The following is a 19213-nucleotide window of genomic DNA, read 5'->3' as shown; positions in this document are numbered from 1 at the left end:
CCAAAGCCCTGGCCTGGCCCTGCTCTGCCCTCCCACCCGGGACGCTCTTTCAGCCCTCCTGCCCCTCAAGGTCGCTCCAGGAGGCTGAATACCCCCCTTCCCGCAATGACGGCCCAGACGGAACTCTCTTAATAAAAAAAAATAATTTATTGTCAACAAAGGAGATATATACAACAGGAAAACAGGTGAAAGAAGGGAGTGAACAAAAGCCCCCAGGTGGGCTGCTTGGGCCTCCTGCAGGGATGGAACGGGAAGAGGTAATGGAGGCCTCCTGGTTTAGGAGCCTGAACGGGTGGGGGAGGAGAGGCGTCCCCCGAGGTAGTGGGACTCAGTTCAAACCCCATCATGACCACCTCTTGTGTAAGGCACTGTGCCAAGGGAGAATGGTGGGGGCTGAGAGGGGGGACGGAGAGGTCTGGGTCAGCAAAAGGATTGGGGTAGGTGTTCTCCACAGGCCCAATGCCCTACCGCACGACTGCCCTCAGGCCAGCCTGCCCATCTCAGGGCCCGGCCCCATGCCTTGCCGGGAGCGTCTGCCAATGCCCCCGAGTGACAGTGGATGCTGCCCACCCCCTTCCTCTCCTCCAGCCTGCCTTGGCACCCAGTTTTACTCTCTCCATCAGGTGGCCGAGCTGGGCAGCTCTGAGTGATAAGCCAAAGGGGGACCCTGCCTCTTCCCTCCCCCCCTCCCCAGGAAAGCAAGAACCTATACACCACTCCCTGCCTCCGGCTGCCCCCCGACAGCGGTGCTGGATTCCGACAGAACCGTAGGCCAGTTTGGGGTGTCACCTGCTCCCACACCCTTGGCGCCCTGGGGGTGCTTGGACCAGTCTTGCAGGAGGCTGACTGCCGGGGGCTCCTCCATCCGTACGCGGATAACCTGGAGATCCAGTGTCCCGCGAAGCCCCGGAGGGGGAGCTGGGCAGGGATGGGAGCAGAGAGCACACACGAGTCAGGGCCCTCCAGACCCCCCACCACAAGGACGTCCCCTGAAGGCCTCTGCAAACCGCACCTCCATTTCCGGGCCCTCATTTCCCCAGCCCGGAGCCTGGTATGAGGGGGACCCTGAGGACAGTGAGAAGCTCCACTCTCGGTTCACCCAGGGACCACGAGCGACCGGAAAATGAGGTCACGGCTCCTTTGGCATAAGCCAGTCATGCCCCGTCGTAGGCTTCCTCCCTCGTGTATCCTGGTGCCCAGAGGCTCAGTGCTGTAGGCCTCGCTCAGCTCTTACCTTCAGTCGACTCTTTCATCTAAAACTTCACTGGGCACCCTAGCCTCAGTGCTTCTGCCCCGTGTGGGCAGAGGGGATGCGAGTGGGGACCCGCAAACAGAGTAAGACACAGCTCTGCCCACCGAGGGGCTCTTGAATGGGTTCGCAGGGTAAGGGGAGAATCCTGGATGCACAGGCCTGGCTCAGCACCCCAGCCCCGCTTTGCAACGTTCACCAGGCTCATCCCCTCCTGAGAGTCAGCACCTACCACACAGGGATCAGGAATCGGGGGGATTAGCGCTGGGGAGCAACCTCATAATAAGCAAAACCGGGCCCTCACCCAGGGGAGGGCAGGCTCCCCAGAGCTTTCGAGCAGCCACACGGGCACGTGCAGAAGTTACTTTACACTGAAAAGCAAAACAGAACATGCGGACTGTTGCAACGTCTGTTTTGAGACGCATCGGTTTGTGGTGTTTTTCCTAGGCTGTTTTTAGAGACTGGATTTAAAACGTGGCCGAGAAAACAGGCACAGTTTTGCTGCACAGTTTGCGGAGGATCAAAACCGCTTAACGGCTGCCAGCGTGTTACACAATTGAGCAAACTCCACTCTGCATTTGCATGAGCTCCCCCGTGTCTCTGACGAACTAGAAGCTCCTTGAGAGCAGGCTCAATCCCATTCATTTGTTCCTGAATTTAACTGCAGGTTCTCGAGCACCTACGCTGTGCCCAGCACTGTTCCTGCTGCTAGAGCTCTGACAGTGCATGGAGCAGACCCAGTACCCTTCCTAGAATCGATGTTCCAGTGGCGGGGGCCAATAAATAAGATAAACAAATACAAGATGCACCGTGTTATGTATGGAAAGAAACAAAGCAAAGAAAAAATATATATACGTATGTATACCAGAGAAGGGGACAGGACAGCGTGGAGGGCCTTATACAGCGGGTACGTTAGCGGAAACGTACAAAGAGGGAGGAGTCAGCTATGTGGATAGCTGGGGAACAGCATTCCAGGCAGAAGGAAAAGCGAACGCAGGTGCCCTGCTGGCACATGCCTGCTGCCGTACAACAGCAGGCCGGTGCCTGTGCAGAGTGGGCCGGAGAGGGTAGGAGAGGGAAGATGCTCGCTGGGGCGAGCATCGCTGGTCACCATGAGGACCCTGACTTTTTATCTGGAGCGGGACAGGAACAGCAGCGACAACATCCAACGTGGTTTTCATTAGGGACCCTGGCTACTTGTAAGAGATCAGACCACAGCGGGCAAAGACCAGAAGCTGGGAGGCCAGTGAGGTGGCTGTCAAGGAGCCAGGCAAGAGATGGCTCGGACCAGGGTAGCTGCAGTGGCAGGGGAGACAGGAAGGTGAATTCTGAACGGGTTTTGGAGGTGGGGCTAATGGGATTTGCTGACTGCTTGATGCGGAGCCTGGGAAACGGAAAAGGAGGACTCTTAAGGATTTATTTAGCCTGAGTAAAGTGCAGAATGGGGAAAGGGGAGAGAAGGCTGGGGGTGGGGGTAGAGGTGGGGCTTCAGTTCCGATACGCCAGTTTGACAGATCTTACAGACAACCACAGACATGTCACACGGGCCCCTGGATGAGAGGCTGGAACCTAGGGGGAGAGCTGGGTGGGAGCTGTGAGCACGTGAACTTAGGCCTGGATTGCTCTGGAAGTAAGGCCCTGCCCCGTGGTTCAGGCATCTAGCCCCTCACTCGCCAAACATGTAAATAGCACCTAGATCCCGCGCTGGAAAATGGGGAGATCATGGGAAATGAAACAGACACACTTCCTGACCTGAAGCAGCTCACATTCGACCAAGGGGAGGAAAGATAACCGTCAGATCCATGTGCAGAAGAACAGGCAGGAGAAAGAGAACAGCGGGGGAGGCTGGAGGAAGACCCGGCCAGTTGCCCGGGACCCCAAGGGTGGAAGGCGGCTCTGGGAAGGAGTTATGAGGCAAAGTCACCATTACTGCCGCATCAGGAAAGGTAAGGACAGAGAACTGACCGCTGGATTTTTATCTTAGACAAGTCAACAGTGACCTTGCCAAGAAAGCAATTTCAGCATGAGATGGGAGAATGGAAATGGCTCCCGGAGAGACGAGAGCCAGTTAGTGTAGAAAATGCTCCCCAGCTTTGCTGAAATGGTTTGGGGACACATGGTGCAGGCGCTAGGGAGGAAAAAGAGGTCAGGAAGGGAAAAATCATAGCTTGGTATAGGCTGCTGGGTAAGATCTGGAGGAGAGGGAAAAACTGACGGTGGACAGGGAGGAGAGCAGCCAGCGGGGTCGGGGGGTGGGTGCAAGCAGTGGGTCCAGAGAGCTAGGCTGTTCCAGAAGCCGTTTAGTCCCAGCAGCAGAGTAAAGGCAGAGGATGCAGCTTGGATGCTGGAGGGGGATGGGCACAGGTGGAAATGCACACAGGCTGCCACTTACTAGGTGAGGGGCCCTGAGAGGGGCCTTACCTCCCCCCTGGCTGTTTCCTCTTCAAAACGGAAATCATAATACTGTACGTGGTGATTGTGGGAATTTAAAGAGATAACACACTAAGACGTTAACAAGTCTAGCACACAGTAAGAGCTCACTAACTTACGGACTTCTTAAAGCAATAGGATTAAGTACCAATTCTTTCTGGCAGCATGGAGGGCAGAGGTGAGGGTGGGTGGGGAGGGGAGCATCAGGAGAGGTGTGATGTCCTGCCAGAAATCACGCATGATTCGGGCTCCAGGGCCAAGAAAGAGCAGGCCAGGAGGACTGATTTATTGGTCCCCAGGGCCAAGCCGAGTCCCTTTTGCACTCCAAGCCCAGAACTGGTCCCCTTCTCTCCTGGGAAGCCCAAACCTCTCTGCTTCCCCAGCCTTGTTCTCCCCTCCACTCCCCCCACATTTGTGCACGTGTGCATACCTGCACACGCCTTCTCCAGAGGGTGGGCCCAAGTCCTTTTCTCTCCTTTCTCATCAAGGTTTGTTTCTGAGCAGCGACTCTGAAAAGGTCACTGCCAAATGACCAGTAAAGGCAGGCACTGTCCACTCTTCCTTTGGTAAGTCTTTACTGAGGGCTTTCTTTACGCCAGGCGCATTACTGGGTGCGGAGGATACAGCAGTGAACAAGGACCCTAACCCTTGCGAAGCTCACACACACACTTTCTCCTTGGCCCAGCCTGGAAACGTCCTCGGCCTGGCCAAGGAATCCTAAAAGCCAGGTCTCCAGGTCTTACTCCCATCGAACGAACACTAGCAAGACAAAGATGCTCTTTTTCCCACAACTTGTGAGTGGGGTCTTTAAGGCTCACCTTCTCTCTTGGCTTGCACACGTCCCCACCCTCATCCTGCCAGGCCCTTGGAAAGTTCTAGAAAGTCTTCCCTGGCTTCAGATTTGTATCTATGAGCTCAGCTGACCTCACTACAACACCCTTTCCCCAATTTCGGATCTCTGACTTTCAAACTTTTAAAAAGTGGTAGCATCTTTCCTCGGAATCTTCCAAGAACTTCAATACGTAACGCAACTCAAAGCGAAGACATTCTGGCGGAAGCCTTGCAGGTTTTTGAGAAATCTGCCCAAGCTTTGGGATCCGGAAACAGTCACACCATTACTCCGGAGTCTGTGCTCTCTCTGCACAGAACTACGGAGGGCACCCCACCATTCTTTACCTGCAGCGGCACTGCCTCCGACCTGTACCCCCGAAACAGAGAGTTAAGTTTCTTGGGTACAAAGGCTGCCTCACTCATGTCATTTTCCCACAGTGCTTCCCTCAGGGCTGGGCCGCAGGAACACCTGCCGCCGCGCCGCACAGCGTCTGCTGCGGGTTCCGGCCCCCTCCAACCTCCCTAGATCTCACCACTGCCGAGAAAAACCCTCTCACAAAATTACTGAGCCCCAAGGCCTCGGAGACTTTGCCCGCACACCCCATATGAACCTGAGATCTCAGGGACTCCCTTCTCAGCTACTCACCACTCCAGATGGGTGGAATTTGGGCCCAGGGTATCCCAGGACTCAAAATGAAGGCTCCCTTTCGAGAATGAAACCAGAAGACCCGTTAAACAGTGGAAGCGGTCAGCCATTTAGAGCAGTGATCCACCGAAGAGAACGAGGAAGCTCGGGAAACGCTCAAGTCCAAGCAGAGCACACAGTCTCGGGGAGGCAGGACTGGAATGTGGCTCAAGCTGAAACTTGAGACAGTTAAAACCGTGATCTACGTGAAGGGGTGAGGCCTGCCTCAAGATGAGAAAAAGCGGAACCCACTTTGGTAAAACATCACTAAGCACAAGTGCACGTGTGCACGCACACGCGCGCGCGCACGCACGCACACACACACTAAGCTTTTTGTAAAAGGTCTCGAGGATACAAGCTGATTAATAGCAGTCCCTGCGGGTGAGCGAGGTGGAGCAGAAGGGACACATTTGCATTGTTTTCTTTATGCAAAAAGTACACCTCCTTTTTGAGAGCCCTGCTCTGGGGAGCCCCCGGCACCTCGTGTGCTATCGTCCCCTGAGCTCTAACTCCGAATGCACACTTCAGACAGGCTGGGACGAGGGACTGTGTGTGCCGCTCAGTCACTCCTGTAAGAACCACTTCCTGAGCCTGAGATGTCTGGCCTGGAGAGACGAAGAGGAAGCAGGCTCAGCCTCTGCCCTCCTAGAATGCATTCCAGTCTAACCTGCATTCTGCCACTGCTCGGCTATGTGACCGCGGCAGGCAGAGGCTGCCCTAATCCCCAGGACCTGCGAATACAGTAAGTTATGTGGCGAGGGAGAATTAAGGCTATAAGTGGAATAAATGTTGCTATCAGCTGACTTCCAAATAAAGGGATTGTCCTGGATGATCTGGGTGGGCTTGATGTAATCACAAGGGTCCCCATGGGGGAGAGGGAGACAGAAGAGACAGACCAAAGACGGAATCTTCAGAAGGACTCTACTGGTCACCACTGGCTTTGAAGATGGAAGGAGAGCATAAGCCAAGGAATGCACACAGCTTCCAAGAAGCTGGGCAGGAAAAGAAAATGGACCCCTCCCTCCCCACCAGGAGCCTCCAGAAAGGAACATGACCCTGCCGACATCCAGAATTTAGCTCAGTAAGACCCATTCCAGGCTTCTGACCTCTGGGACTAAAGAACAGTAAATTGTGTTCTTGTAAAAGCCACTAACGTCTGTGGTTAATGTGTTACAGCAGCCACAGGACACGAATACAAGGACCGAGGGAAGAAGGAACCGTCTCTCTGAGACTCAGCCTTTCTACACGAAACGTACTTTTCCAAGGGCCAGATGAACCACACGCAAAACTTTCCGAAAATCGGTTGAACGTGACGCAGACACGTGCGCTGATCATTAACATCGGGCAATTCGCTGACCTGCGGTCTCCACCGAGGTGCCTGCTGAGCTCACCACGGGTCCCTTCTCCTGTTCTAGTCCCGCTCAGGCCCTCGCTCCACCAGGGCGAGGTGGGCACCTCAGGTTCCGGGTGGAATCAGCCTTAAGTGTGGTGATTGGTTTGGAAGCACTGGCCTAGCCCAACCTCATGACCAATTCCAGGATACTCCCCAGGAGCCAGCCGGGCAGCTCAGCTTTCTGGCCAGTCTCTGTCATTCAAATCTGCCTGCCTTTGGCCCCGTCTCTCAGGAGACCCGAGTGCTAACCACCTCTTCCCTAGACTCTGCTGCAGAGCAGCCTTGACGAGGCCAGACCCCAGGGACGTGCCTGTCTGACCCTCCCTTGTGGTCCCCTCTCAGGAGCTCACCTGGAGAGGGGCTTTCCGGCTGGGGAAGGCCCCCTTCAGCAGCTCTCCCCTCTTTGGGTGAGTCCTTGCTGTCTGAGGCCCTGAGCTGGGTGTGGGAGAAGAGCTGGAGGACGAAGCCAGGGGGGAAGCTGCCGTCGGTGAAGTGCCGGACCTCAGCGGGAGCCGCAAAAGTCTCCGTGGGGGAGTCGGGTGATGGGGGGTCTGAAAGGAAGCACAAGACAGAACTGTGGGTCTGAGCGGCTTATCGCTACTAAAGCCAGAATCCAAAGACCTGGACCCCACCGCCCCCCTCGCCAGCTTGGCTTTCCTCTCGGAGCACCGTGGCCAGAGCCCATGCCTGCACCCGCACTGGGCCTCCCTGTCACCTGGGTCAGGGTCTGGGTCCAGGTCCAAGTTTTTGGTCATGGGTCTGCCTCTTTTCTTTCTAACTGGCTCTTCCCCAGGAGGCTCCTTCCATCTCTGACCACGGGGCTTCTTGTTTCCTGGCTCTGAGGCGGGGGCAGCTGTGGAACGAAAAGACCCCATACCTTTTAAAGGGGCTGCACTTCTCCCTCTGTTCCTTCCCTTGCCCCCCCAACCAAAATAAAAGAAAAGAAAAAAGAAAAGAAGGGGTCGCGCCTCTCCCTCCGTTCCTCCCCCCACCCCTGCGAAAAGAAAGAACAGAGCAGGAAAGAACGGGCCGCGCCTGAGCCTCTCTCCACACAGAACACAGGGCGCGTGCTCCCCTCTCCCCAGCTCGGCCATAAGGGCTTTCCAAAGACTGACCAGGAAACTCGAGGGGGCGGAGTCCCCTGGGCCGGCTCCTTTTCGGGAGAGATGCGTTGTCCTCAGAGTCCAGGAGGACGACAATCTCCGCTGGCATTTTGGCAGGGTCCGGGTCAGAGTCTGGGTCAGCTTCGACATCCTGGCCCGAGTCTGCAGGTGGCAGGTGGCAAACACCCAGTGAGCCCCGAGGGCTCCCAGAGTCCCGACTTTTCCCTGTGTCCTCCACCCCTGACCCCCCAGTTCCAACTACCTGAGACGGGTGAAGAAGGCTGCTCAGCTCTGACGTCTTGCAAAAGGGCCACCCCCTCACTCCAGGCCTCCAGGATGTTGCTCTTCTCCGAAGGGCTCAGGTCCAGGGTGTGAGGGTGCTGCTCCAGAATGTGCATGCGCGCCGTGTCCGCGGAGGGGGACCGGATCTCGGCCCCACACACCATGCACAGTGCCCGCCCGCTGCCGCCTGGGCTGTTTCCCACCAGGAACTCCTGTTCCCAAGACACCTGCTGCCTGGGCTCCTCACAGCCGTCGCCGCCCGCCTCCAGCAGGTTGGGCCTAGGTGGCGGGGTCTTTTCCTGCTGGGCCACTGCAGGGGGAGAGGTGCCGGAGAGCGCTATCAGTAGAAGTGCCCGTGGCCTGAAATACTCACAACCTGACTCCCCAAACTTGGTGGAGCAGTGGGGGGTGGGGAGGGGAAGAACACTCCTCCCCAGAGTCTCTCTTTCTCCCTTCCCCTGCAGCCCGCGAGGCACTGACCGTATTAAACACAACCCGTGTGCCCTGGCATTCTGCCATCTCACTCTGGACCTTCTCTCAATCTGGTCTCGGACCACAGATTTTTCCAACAGGCTGTGTTCCCGCACGTCCTCGGCCTTGGCACAACTGTCCAGACCATCCTGACCAGTCTGACAGATTCTTCTACTTCCTGCACGGCCCTGCTCGAAAAGCTACTCCTGGGACTGTCTCCCGACCTCCCACCCCTGGCAGCTGGTTGTATCCGACCTGACTTCCAGGCCACTGCGCATCCTTTCTGGAGGACAAGATCGGTAAATGTCATCATCTTCTTGTCCCCACAGGGCCTGGCACAAAGGAGATGCTTGGTGAGCCTTCAGTCGGTGAAGGACAGGCATGCCCGTTTCTCTACCTGGTGAGGCACCTTCAAAAGGCCATCCTATCCCGTCACGATCCCTTTCCAGAGCACCTGCAGGTGTGATCTCATTGGTCTGCCTCCCATCCACTCTTCGTGCACATGGACCACAAGCTCTGGCAGGGCAGAAACCGTTTGCACCTCGACCCACGTTAGCCTGGCAGCTCAGTGCTTCTGCGGAATCCTTGTGGTCTCTCCTGGCCGGACCTCCCTCTTACCTTCTCAGGTAAGATGGGATGGAACACAAACACGGGAGGCCCCAACACCTAGGGATGCATGTGAGCGGTGGCATTCGGTGTGGGTCTGAGAACTGGCCAGGACTCAGAAGATCCAGGTCCTATGTCCCACGTGACTGTGAACGGGAGCCTTGACCTCTTCTCGGTTGCCATCGGGCTCTTTCCCACCATTCCTCCAAAACAGCCCTCGTCAAGGTCATCAATGCTAAACCCAGCAGTTGGTCCTTAAGCTTCACCTTCGGACTCATCGCTTCTTCCCTCTTGATTTTTGCCACTTGGCTTCCGGGCATCACCTCCGGTGGGTTCATCTCGTACTTCCCTGGGACTCTCTTCCGGTCACTTGTGCTGGTTCCTTCTCATCTTCTCAGGTGCCTGCTCGGCTCCTGCTTCTTTCAGGGCGCCGCTGAAGAACCGTCTTCTCATGAGGCCTTCTCTGCTCCCCGTAGGAAGCTGCCATCTGTCCGTCCCCCTCCCCCCCAGCACTCCACTCCCCTTCACTCCTCAGCCCCCCATCACCCGGCCTAACACGTGTTTTACTTGTGCACTGTCTCCCCACTGGACTGTAGGCTCCAGAACGGCATGACTTCTGATGGGTCACACCCGTATCTCCAGCATCAAGAACAGTGCTTGGCATGTAGACTCTTGATTTCGGCTTAGATCATGGTCTCACGGTTCACAGGAACGAGCCCTGGGTTGGGCTCTGTGCTGACAGTGCAGAGCCTGCTTGGGATTCTCTCCCTCTCTCGCTCTGCCCCTCCCCTGCTCTCTCTCAAAATAAATAAACGTTAAAAAACAAAAATGTGTGCTGAGGGACTGACTCAGTCTCTAACCTGGAACGACTGGAGAGCTCCCCAATTTGGTTAGTTCTTGGACCCCTTCTGTCTACCTCTTTCCCATTGTCTGCCTGCTGACGTCTCTGGTATTTGTACCTCCAGCCAGACTCTCCCATGGAATCTAAACGCACGTTTTTGATGCCTATCTGACCACACCACTTGTGTGGCATCTCTTAACTGACCTCGTTGAAACCGTAACTCGCTAGGGGCGCCTGGGTGGCTCGGTCGGTTAAGCGTCCCACTTCGGCTCAGGTCACAATCTCACGGTCCGTGAGTTCGAGCCCCGCGTCGGGCTCTGTGCTGACCGCTCAGAGCCTGGAGCCTGTTTCAGATTCTGTGTCTCCCTCTCTCTCTGCTCCTCCCCTGTTCATGCTCTGTCTCTCTCGGTCTCACAAATAAATAAACGTTAAAAAAAAAAAAAAAAAAAAAAGAAACCGTAACTCGCTAGCTGCACGCGCCTGCGTCCTAGCCTTTCCGTCTCGGTGCGTGGGAGGCCCGTCCTTTCAGCTGCTCTGGCCAAAAACCTTGAATCCATCCTTTCTCCCTCTTACCCCAACTCTTTCAAAAAGCTTCTGCGTTCGGATATTTACACTTAGGATTCCGTCTGCCTAAGATGCTTTCCCTCCAATTATCCGCAAGGTTCATTCCCTCTCTTCCTTTGGGCCTGTGCTCAAAATTCACTTTATTAGAGAAGCCTTTCCTGACCACTTGATATTCCAAATAAAACGCCTTCGCTCTTTTTTCTCCCCTCTTTGCTCTAGTGTTCTCTGAACCACTTATCTCCACCTGACACACGATGCATTTGTTTGTTTGTCCTTGGTCACTCGTTTATATATACGTTCCAGAGAAAAACGTTTCCTCTTTCTTTGCGGCCATTTTAGCGTGCCCAGTCTAAAACCGCCTGGCTTACGGTAGGTGCCTGACAAAGACCTGTTGAATGAATTAACTTCTCCAGACTTCTTCCTCACCCCTAACAGTAGGGAATAGGGTGCTTCTTGCACGGTTGTCAGGACAACTGAGACAGCCTGGCATCCAGCATTCAACAAATACTAGCAAAAGCAAGGAAAGAACCTGTTCCGTGCAAAGCTCTGAGAAGGGTAGTGATCTTTATTTCCCTGACTTGTTTTAGAACTCTCCAGATTCCAAAAAGGAGAGACAGTGCAGGGAGACAGCACGCTCTGCTGAGGTTAAATGAATGGCCTTGCTCTCAATTCAATCTCTTTTGGGTACAGTCCCCGCTTTGGGAACAGGTATCTGAGGATGAAGAGATATTTGCATTTTCATGGGAAAAAAAATTATTATTATTATTATTTTTTTTTTTTGCATTTTCACGAATATTAAGTTTTCCAGGAAGATGGCCCTTTGTTTTCTAAAGGTTTGCAAGATTCTGCGGACTAAAGAAACTGGGAAAGGGGGAGGGGAAACCAAGTGTTCCGAGATTGTTCCTCAAAGCCCCTCCCAAGGCCATCTCCTTCCTGCGTGGCTGAGGGTACCCCTCGAAAGCACGTCTTTCCCTAAACGGAGTAGGCTGTACGCAATCTCATTCACCCCTCAAGCGCTAGAATCTGACACCTGTGGCTTACGCAAGTGGAAGGCCTGGGATGCAAGGGGGGTTGGGGGACCAGGAAAGCTTTCTGCGTAGACGGCCCTGAAAATCCTCCTCTTGGGGAGCGGCATCCTCGGGATCTCTCCGGACACCAGGCTGCCGCGCCCAGCCTCCGACCCGGAGGCCTCGCTGCCCCTCGGCCTAGAACACAGCCTGGCCCCCGCGTCTGCCTCTCTCCCCGCGGGGCGGGAGACCGCGGCCGCCGGTGCTGGGCCCGGGCGAGGGGGCGCTCGGGCACCGGAAAATCCGGAGCGCGCCGGGTGTGGATCGAAGGCTCCAGACCCTGGACGGGGGCGGGGGAGAGGGAATTCGGGGAGGCCCCAGATTCCAACCCCTGGAGGGGGCGGAGCGAGAGCTCGCCCGGGCCCCAGGCCGGAGGGGGAGGGGGCGCCCGGGTCCCAGGCCGGAGGGGGAGGGGGCGGCGGAACCCCTGACTGAGGAGGGGGAGGGGGCGCCCGGCCCGGGCCCGGGCCGCGGAAGCGGGGTCCCCTTCCATCCTCACCTCTGAGCATCGGCTCGGGCCGCGGAATTACGGCCACCACCATGGCCTCCTCCTCGTCCTCCCCTTCCTCGCATTTGAGCGTCACCTCGAAGCAGTCGAGCGCGGCGCCCTCGGCCTTCAGGGCCATGGTGCGGCCGGGAGGGGGTGGGAATCGCGGTGACCGGACGCCGGAGGCCGGGCGCGCAGCCAGGGGCCGCCTCCCGCTCCGCGCTGCCCCCTCCCCGCCACCCGCCGCTCACCGCCCGGCCTGCGACGGACGCGTCCGGGCCTCCCCGAGACCGAGCGCGTCGGGACCCCGGGCGGGGAGGGCTCAATCCGGGGCCCCAGGCCCCCGCCGCTCCCTTTTATGGAGGCTCATTGTCGGCGCCCGCCCGACCGGCCCGCCGCGGGTCCGCCCCCGACCCCGCGCGGCCAATCGCGCGTGGCCCCGCCCCGGGCACGCGGCTCCGCTAGCCTCCCGGGGACCCGCAGGGCTGCGGGGAGGGCCGCGGGCTCCCGGCCGCCCTCCAGCGCGGAGGCGGGGCTTGCCGGCGGGCGGGAGAGGCCCCCAGACCCCGCGGGCGGGGGGCGCCCTCCCTCGAGCTGCCGGTCGGGCACGCTCGCGGGCGTCCGGAGCGCTACCGGGTGCCCTGGGGTTGTGTTCGGGGTCGCTTTTGCCTTTCCTGGCACAAACCTGCCTCTGCCAGAAGATGCCCCGGGCGGGAAAAGAACCGGCGGGGCAGTGAGCGGGGCCTCGGCTTGGGAAGGAAAGAGGGCGCGGGTGGGGTGGGGTGGGGAGACTGAATTCCTTCGGATTTTTGCCAGCCTTGTGACCTTGGGCACCTTATCTGCTTTCTTAGACTATCTCATCCTTTCTCTCAGAAAACATTGTGGAACCTTCTGGACAAGGGGATGCAAAGAAGGAAAAGCCAAGTGGAGTGTGGGCACACGCAGACCACCCCGATGGTGTTGATTTCCATGACTTAAATGTGAGTCGAGAGATTTGGAGCCTCCCCAAGGTCACACAAATCTTTGAGAGCCCCAAGACCAGAGTCCGGTTGCCATGACACTGCGACATCATAATCCTACTTTGGGGGAGCTTTTATGGGCATCTCCCTCTGCTGTGGGAGCTCTGGTGACATTTCAGCTGGGAAAATGTCTGACCCTGGAAATGCATCTTAAAATGCCACCGTATCAGACCAGACACTCCTCCATTTGTCCCTCCAGTTAAGGAGTGCTGGGGAGCTTGTTGTGTTTGCTAATCTCTGGGATGCCTCCCTGTCCCCTGTTGGACTTGGCCCGTCCTTCCAACCCCCCTCCCCCACAGGTGTCACCAATACCCTGCATTAAGTTCTTTGTTTCAGGTAGAGTGGTTCCTGTTTTCCCCGTTGGACCCCGAGTGATACACCCAATATTATACCAGGCACTTTGTCTTCACAAGTCTTAAGTGGTATTGTTCCCATTTTACAGAGCAGGAAGTTGAGGCCTAAAGGGTTAAATTATTTGCCCAAGGTAATATAGCAAGAATCCTATTTCATCAAGTCTAAGGTGAGCATTTTCCCTACATTTTAACATCCTTGGAATGGGAATGCTTTCTATCATGGACATCATTGTGAAGTTTTCAGAATATGGAGAAAGTTTAAGATCGCCCTTCTGATAGATAATCAGACTGTGATGTTACCAGCAAAATTAGAATGAGACATAGGTGAGGCCACTTTGTGACCACAAAGATGACTCAGTGATTGCTGCTGCTTTTTTTTTTTTTTTTTGGTAATATTTATTCATTTTTGAGAGAGAGAGAGAACGCGCGTGTGCGCGCGCAAGCTGGAGGAGGGACGGAGAGACGGAGACATAGAATCTGAAGTAGGCTCCAGGCTCCGAGCTGTCACCACAGAGCCCCACGAGGGGCTTGAACCCGCTTGAACTGTGAGATCACGAGCTGAGCTACAGTTGGACGCCCAACCAATCTGAGCCACCGAGGCACCCTGCTGCTTCTTTATCAGATCGGAGATAACACTAACCCTGCTTACATCCTCCTGTTTCCTAGAGGATACTCAGTCTCTAAAATGCCTCTGCTTTTTGACAGCATTCAATCCAGAACTGGTCCCCACTTCCCTAAGTCCTCCACAGAACCATGGAACACAAGCCCCAATGTAAAGAGACTCCTATGAAGACTTCCCCTAGGGTACGTTCTCCTTTACAGCAGCAAGTTAAGTAAACCTAACCTTTTTTTTTTTGATAACAGCTGTGCTCCTGGTGGTCTTTGGTCGGAGGGCCTTGACAACCTTAGCCAATTTAATTTGCCTACATTTTCATTTTTATGTATATGAAGACAAATACGATTAATGTCTCTGTCAAAGTATCAGTAAGTCTGGAAGAGATCTTGAACTATAAAATACAATACAATATGAGAAATCGTGTCAGAATTTGGCAGAGTTTTTTTGTCTTCAATGCTTATTTATTTTGAGGGAAAGACATGGAGCAGGGGAGGGGCAGAGAGAGGGAGGGAGGGAGGGAGAGGAAATCCCAAGCAGGCTTTTTTTGCTGTCGGCGGCCGCACAGAGCCTGATGGGGGACTTGAACTCCCCAACCGTGAGATCATGGCCTGACCTGACATCAAGAGTCGGATGCTTAACCGAGTGAGTCACCCAGGCGCCCCTGGCAGAGTTTTTTTTGTAAGGATACATAAAATAATGTCTTGTCCTGCTAGCACGATATCTTAGATTTAATGAAACATGGTTTGTTGCAAAAGCAGGGCTCAGCTCTGGCTCTGCCTGTCCTGTCCTTGCTCTTTCCATTACAGTTCTGTTCTGCTTCTCTGTGAACTTGAAGTAGTGGGTTTTTGTTTTGTTTTGTTTTGTTTTAATGTTTATTTATTTTTGAGAAAGAGACAGAAGCAGAGACAAAGCGGGGGAGGGGCAGAGAGAGAGAGGGAGCCACAGGATCTGAAGCAGGCTCCAGGCTCCTAGCTGTCAGCACGGAGCCCGATGCGGGTCTCGAACCCATGAACCGTGAGATCACGACCCGAGCCAACGTCAGACGCTTCGCTGATTGAGCCACCCAAGCGCTCACTTATTAAATGAACAGAAGGGTAGATACTATTAGCTCCGATATATACATGAAGAAATCAAATCTGAGAGAAATCCGTCCTTTGAGGTCAAGCAGCTTGCAAGCCACAGAGCAATTCCGTCCCACTGCAAAACCAGGGCTCTTTCCCCCCGTCACACCTGCTGCTGAGCCAGCCCTCTCTGCACGGAGCACTTGAGAGGGAGCTCCGGGCCATCTTAGGTGGAATTCTCATCCACCGGCTGCGTAGTCAGAGCCAAATGAGAGCTTGCGGAATCTCTATTATGGAGATAGTGCCACGCGGAGGAGAGCGGGTAGGCATTTCCTAGATACGGACGTCTGTAACTTGTCTTTGGGCTTTGTGAATTTGGCTTCGGAATATGAGATTCCTCAAACAGGAAGGGCAGCCTGGAGATAGGAGAGTTGGGGACGAACTGCCTGTTTCCAGCAATTCGCTGCTCCAGGCTACTCTCCATAATGTCTCCTGGGCCAGAGGCCCAAGCTGGGATGAAGCATTTCCTTGGGGTACAGCTTTTACTATCGGTGGCATTTTAAGCCTCCGTGCTGAGTGGGGACAGTGAATGGGGTGCTGCAGGAAATAAAGGAGCTCTAAATGTGGAGAGGGCCGTTGACGACTAAGAAAGCGGGTGCATGTGTGGCTTTGCTCCTAACTTGGCATTTTGTAGTGGCCTTCAGCAAAAGCCGTAATAAATATCCGTCCATGCTCTTCGGCTCAGTAATCCCATTGCCAAGAGTTACCCTGAAGTCCTCCCAAAGAAGAAAGATAATGACTCAACGCAGATACAGCAGCGTTTGCCACTTGCACTCCTCAATCCTTAAAACTTAGGACACTCTTACTCCCGGGTGACATTTTACTTAGTTCTTGCAGGTAGTCACATGTCCCCTTCCCTTGGCTCTGGACTCAGTTGGGACAGCTCTGCTATGAAATGGGCATAAGGGGCACAGCACACTGTGATGGTTTGTTTTCATGTCTCAGTCCCTTGTGGGCTGTGGGCGCCTGGAGGGCAGGTCCATCTTTCTGTCCATCTTTCTAGTTCCAGCATGGGCCCAGGGGCTGTGGTAGCCCCAGCTTGGAGCCTGTATGTCAGGGCTCTTGTTGCAAAAATGTCAACTCAAAGTAGCTCAAACAAAATGGATTTGTTGACTCTTGGATTTCAAGGAAGGGCTGAATACCCAATCATCCGAAGAGCAGGGACACGGGCAGGCTCTGGGGATAACTGGACCCAGGAAATGAATGCCACTAGGACATTCTTTTCACCTCTGGCCTCTGCCTCTTTCTGTATATCAGCTTTATTTTCTCCTTAGAGATAGGGTTTTCCCAAATAGCAGGTGATACGGTCGCTATTTCCATAGACAAGCTTGTAACTCTGTGTTTCAAACCCCCTTTCCCCTCCACTGGCCACATGTGCTACTGTGCTGGCCTCTGTAGGACACACTCATATCACCAAATGACTTCTGGCCCTGTACTTTGGTGCCAGTAAATGAGCTGAATGAGCTTAGTGGGCAAGAGAATTTCTGGAAGCCATTCCTACTGAGGACAGCTATCAATAACTATATAGGGCAGTGGCTACGAACTATGTAAATCTATAGCAGTAAACCACCTCTCCCGAACTGCTGAAACATCACTGAACTCAGCAGTTGGAAAATGCCAACAACTGGGCCATCTCTGCTTGATCTGAGGGGAAGAATGGGAGAAAAGAAGGCAAAAACAAACAAACAAAAAAAACCAAGCAAAACCCTCAGCCAATCAATGCAATAAGAATTTGGGGGATGAATGAATACAATAGTAAAATACTAGAAATAACCACAATGTCTAACAACAGGAACCGGCTAACAAATGATGGTGTGTTAGCACCAAAAAGAGTAGATAATCCAGATTGTAACAACCTGGAAAAGCATTTATGAAATAATGTTAAGTGTGCAAACCAACAAACACGTAGGCTGTGATTATGTTGAAGCAAAAAATGGAGTAACATTGATACAGATCAAAAGTAAACATGAAGGGGGGTACCTGGGTGATTCTTGATTTCAGCTCAGGTCATGATCAGGGTCGTGGGATCAAGCCCCGTGTCGGGCTCTATACTGAGTGTGGAGCCTGCTTAAGATTCTCTCTGTCTCTCTTTGCCCCTCTTCCCCACTCGAGTTCTCTCTTTCTCACTCTAAAAAAAAAAAAAAAAAGTAAACATGAGAAACAGAAATAAATGTGTTGTGATAACAGAATGATTGATGAAAATGTTCATTAACACATGCAAAATGTTGTGAGTGCTCTACGATTCACACAAACATTAGAATAATTTATTTTTTAGGGGCGCCTGGGTGACTCGGTTGAATGTCCGACTTTGGCTCAGGTCATGATCTCTTGGTCCGTGAGTTCGAGCCCCGTGTTGGGCTCTGTGCTGACAGCTCAGAGCCTGGAGCCTGCTTCGGACTCTGTGCCTCCCTTTCTTTCTGCCCCTCCCCTGCTCCCGCTCTGTCTCTCTCTCTCTCAAAAATAAACATTAAAAAATATTTTTCTAAAAAGAAATATGATCTATGTTTTAAAAATGTTTTATTTATTTTTGAGAGAGAGAGTGTGAGTGGGGGAGGGGCAGAGAGAGAGGGAGACAGAGGATCCTAAGCAGTCTGAGTGCTAACAGCAGCGAGCCCGACTCGGGGCTCGAACTTGCGAACCGTGACACCGTGACCTGAGCTGAAGCTAGATGCTCAACCGGCTGAGCCACCCCAGGCACCCCTGATCTATGTTTTTATATAGGAAGGTATTTGTGAGATTTTAACTGGCAATAGAGATTACAAAACTATGTATATCGTGATCCTGATTTTTTTTTTTTTTCTATTTCTGGGTATCTTTCTTTTTCTTTCTTTTTTTTTTTTTATCGTGATCCTGATTATGTCAGAAAAAGCACCAGAGTGGTTACCTATATGCAGGAATGAACAGGAAGCTATTAACGTTGGTTAACCCTGGATGGTGGGATTATGGCTCATTTTCACATCTTAAAGTTTTTTTTCCATCTGTAGTCTTTCGCGTCTGTAGTTTTACTTGTAGAATCACGATTTTAAGGATAGTAATTCCTACTAAAGGAAGAAAAGATCCCAATGCAGCAGACACTAGACAGATGTCTCATAAGGCAGGAATGACAAGTATTTGGCCCAGTAGCTGTGGTGAACTGGCTTGTTTTCAACTATTTCGCTCCCCCTGTAATAAGATTACACGCCCAGCCTCGTTACCTTGAGACTTTTCAGTGCCTCTTACTCGGCGGGGAATACCTTCCCATCCCACTGGCTTTGGGCTTGGCAACGTGACTTGCCCTGGCCAGGAGAGAGTGAGCTAGCGTGAAGTAAGCGATATCCTAGCCGAGGCTTTGTGGGTATTGGCGTGCTGTGGGTTGGCCCCTCCTGGCGTGTGCCGTCCACCATGACAAGAGCACGCTGCCCCTCCAGCCTGGGTCCTGGAACGGGAGACACCCAAGTGCGCCCGAGCCCAGCTGGCCTAGGAGAGGCGCCGTTGACCCACAGACCCGCGAGCGAGAAATAAACACTTGCTTTCGTAAATCACTGCGTTTCAGGGTTTGTTACGCAGCGTTGCCACAACAAGCTAATGCTTCCAGACCTTGTGTTCTCTCCCCAACGCCCTGGTTATTATTATTTTTTAAATGTTATAGGGCTGAGGGTGGCATGAGGAGGACAAGCCTTCTTGGTTTGCCCGGGTGACAGAGGGGTTTCCTGGCATGTGGGGCATTCAGGTTATTAAAAATAGCTTTAGGAGGGGCGCCTGGGTGGCTCAGTCGGTTAAGCGGCCGACTTCGGCTCAGGTCATGATCTCGCGGTCCGTGAGTTCGAGCCCTGCCGTCGGGCTCTGTGCTGACAGCTCAGAGCCTGGAGCCTGTTTCAGATTCTGTGTCTCCCTCTCGCTGACCCTCCCCTGTTCATGCTGTCTCTCTCTGTCTCAAAAATAAAATAAAAACGTTAAAAAAAAATTAAAAAAAAATAGCTTTAGGAGATATAATTTACATTCCGTAAAATTCACGCATCTAAAGCGTACAATTCCGTGTGCAATCTACATCACTACAGTATGATTTCAGAACATTTTCATTCCTCTTGAAAGAAACCCCATACCCACTAGCGGTCA

The 19213-nt window shown here is 53.7% G+C and overlaps 1 protein-coding gene and 1 long non-coding RNA gene across 3 annotated transcripts; one reads left to right on the top strand and one right to left on the bottom strand.

The window, feature by feature from the left end:
- Positions 1-124: 124 nt before the first annotated feature.
- Positions 125-12350, bottom strand: SPINDOC (spindlin interactor and repressor of chromatin binding). 2 transcript variants are annotated; one of them, XR_006208387.1, is made up of 7 exons: positions 12022-12350; positions 7954-8283; positions 7704-7853; positions 7304-7441; positions 6939-7139; positions 5157-5374; positions 831-918 (listed from the first exon to the last, which is right to left on the bottom strand). XR_006208387.1 is itself a non-coding variant. In XM_042958568.1 (6 exons), exons 1-6 carry the CDS (start codon positions 12146-12148, stop codon positions 707-709), a joined length of 1158 nt encoding a protein of 385 aa, XP_042814502.1. In that variant the 5' UTR covers positions 12149-12350; the 3' UTR covers positions 125-706. The 2 variants fall into 2 exon arrangements, 1 of the variants encoding a protein (XP_042814502.1); XM_042958568.1 differs by lacking the exon at positions 5157-5374 and having other exon boundaries at positions 125-918.
- A 232-nt stretch (positions 12351-12582) lies between these two features.
- Positions 12583-14356, top strand: LOC122231175. Its single transcript, XR_006208351.1, has 3 exons — positions 12583-12742; positions 12883-12989; positions 14087-14356. It is a non-coding gene; the product is annotated as an uncharacterized LOC122231175 (long non-coding RNA).
- The last annotated feature ends 4857 nt before the right edge of the window (positions 14357-19213 follow it).

This window comes from Panthera tigris, chromosome D1 (genome assembly GCF_018350195.1).
Source record: "Panthera tigris isolate Pti1 chromosome D1, P.tigris_Pti1_mat1.1, whole genome shotgun sequence".
Lineage (NCBI taxonomy): Eukaryota > Metazoa > Chordata > Mammalia > Carnivora > Felidae > Panthera > Panthera tigris.
Note: the sequence above shows the minus strand (reverse complement) of the source record. Positions and strands in the feature narration are given on the sequence as shown.

Coding starts and splice junctions, on each gene's coding strand:
- SPINDOC (XM_042958568.1), bottom strand. CDS start 12,148: ATGGCCCTGAAGGCCGAGGGCGCCGCGCTCGACTGCTTCGAGGTGACG. Junction 7,854..7,953: donor GCCTTCTTCACCCGTCTCAG/GTAGTTGGAACT, acceptor TGCCACCTGCAG/ACTCGGGCCAGGATGTCGAA. Junction 7,442..7,703: donor CCGCCCCCTCGAGTTTCCTG/GTCAGTCTTTGG, acceptor TTCGTTCCACAG/CTGCCCCCGCCTCAGAGCCA.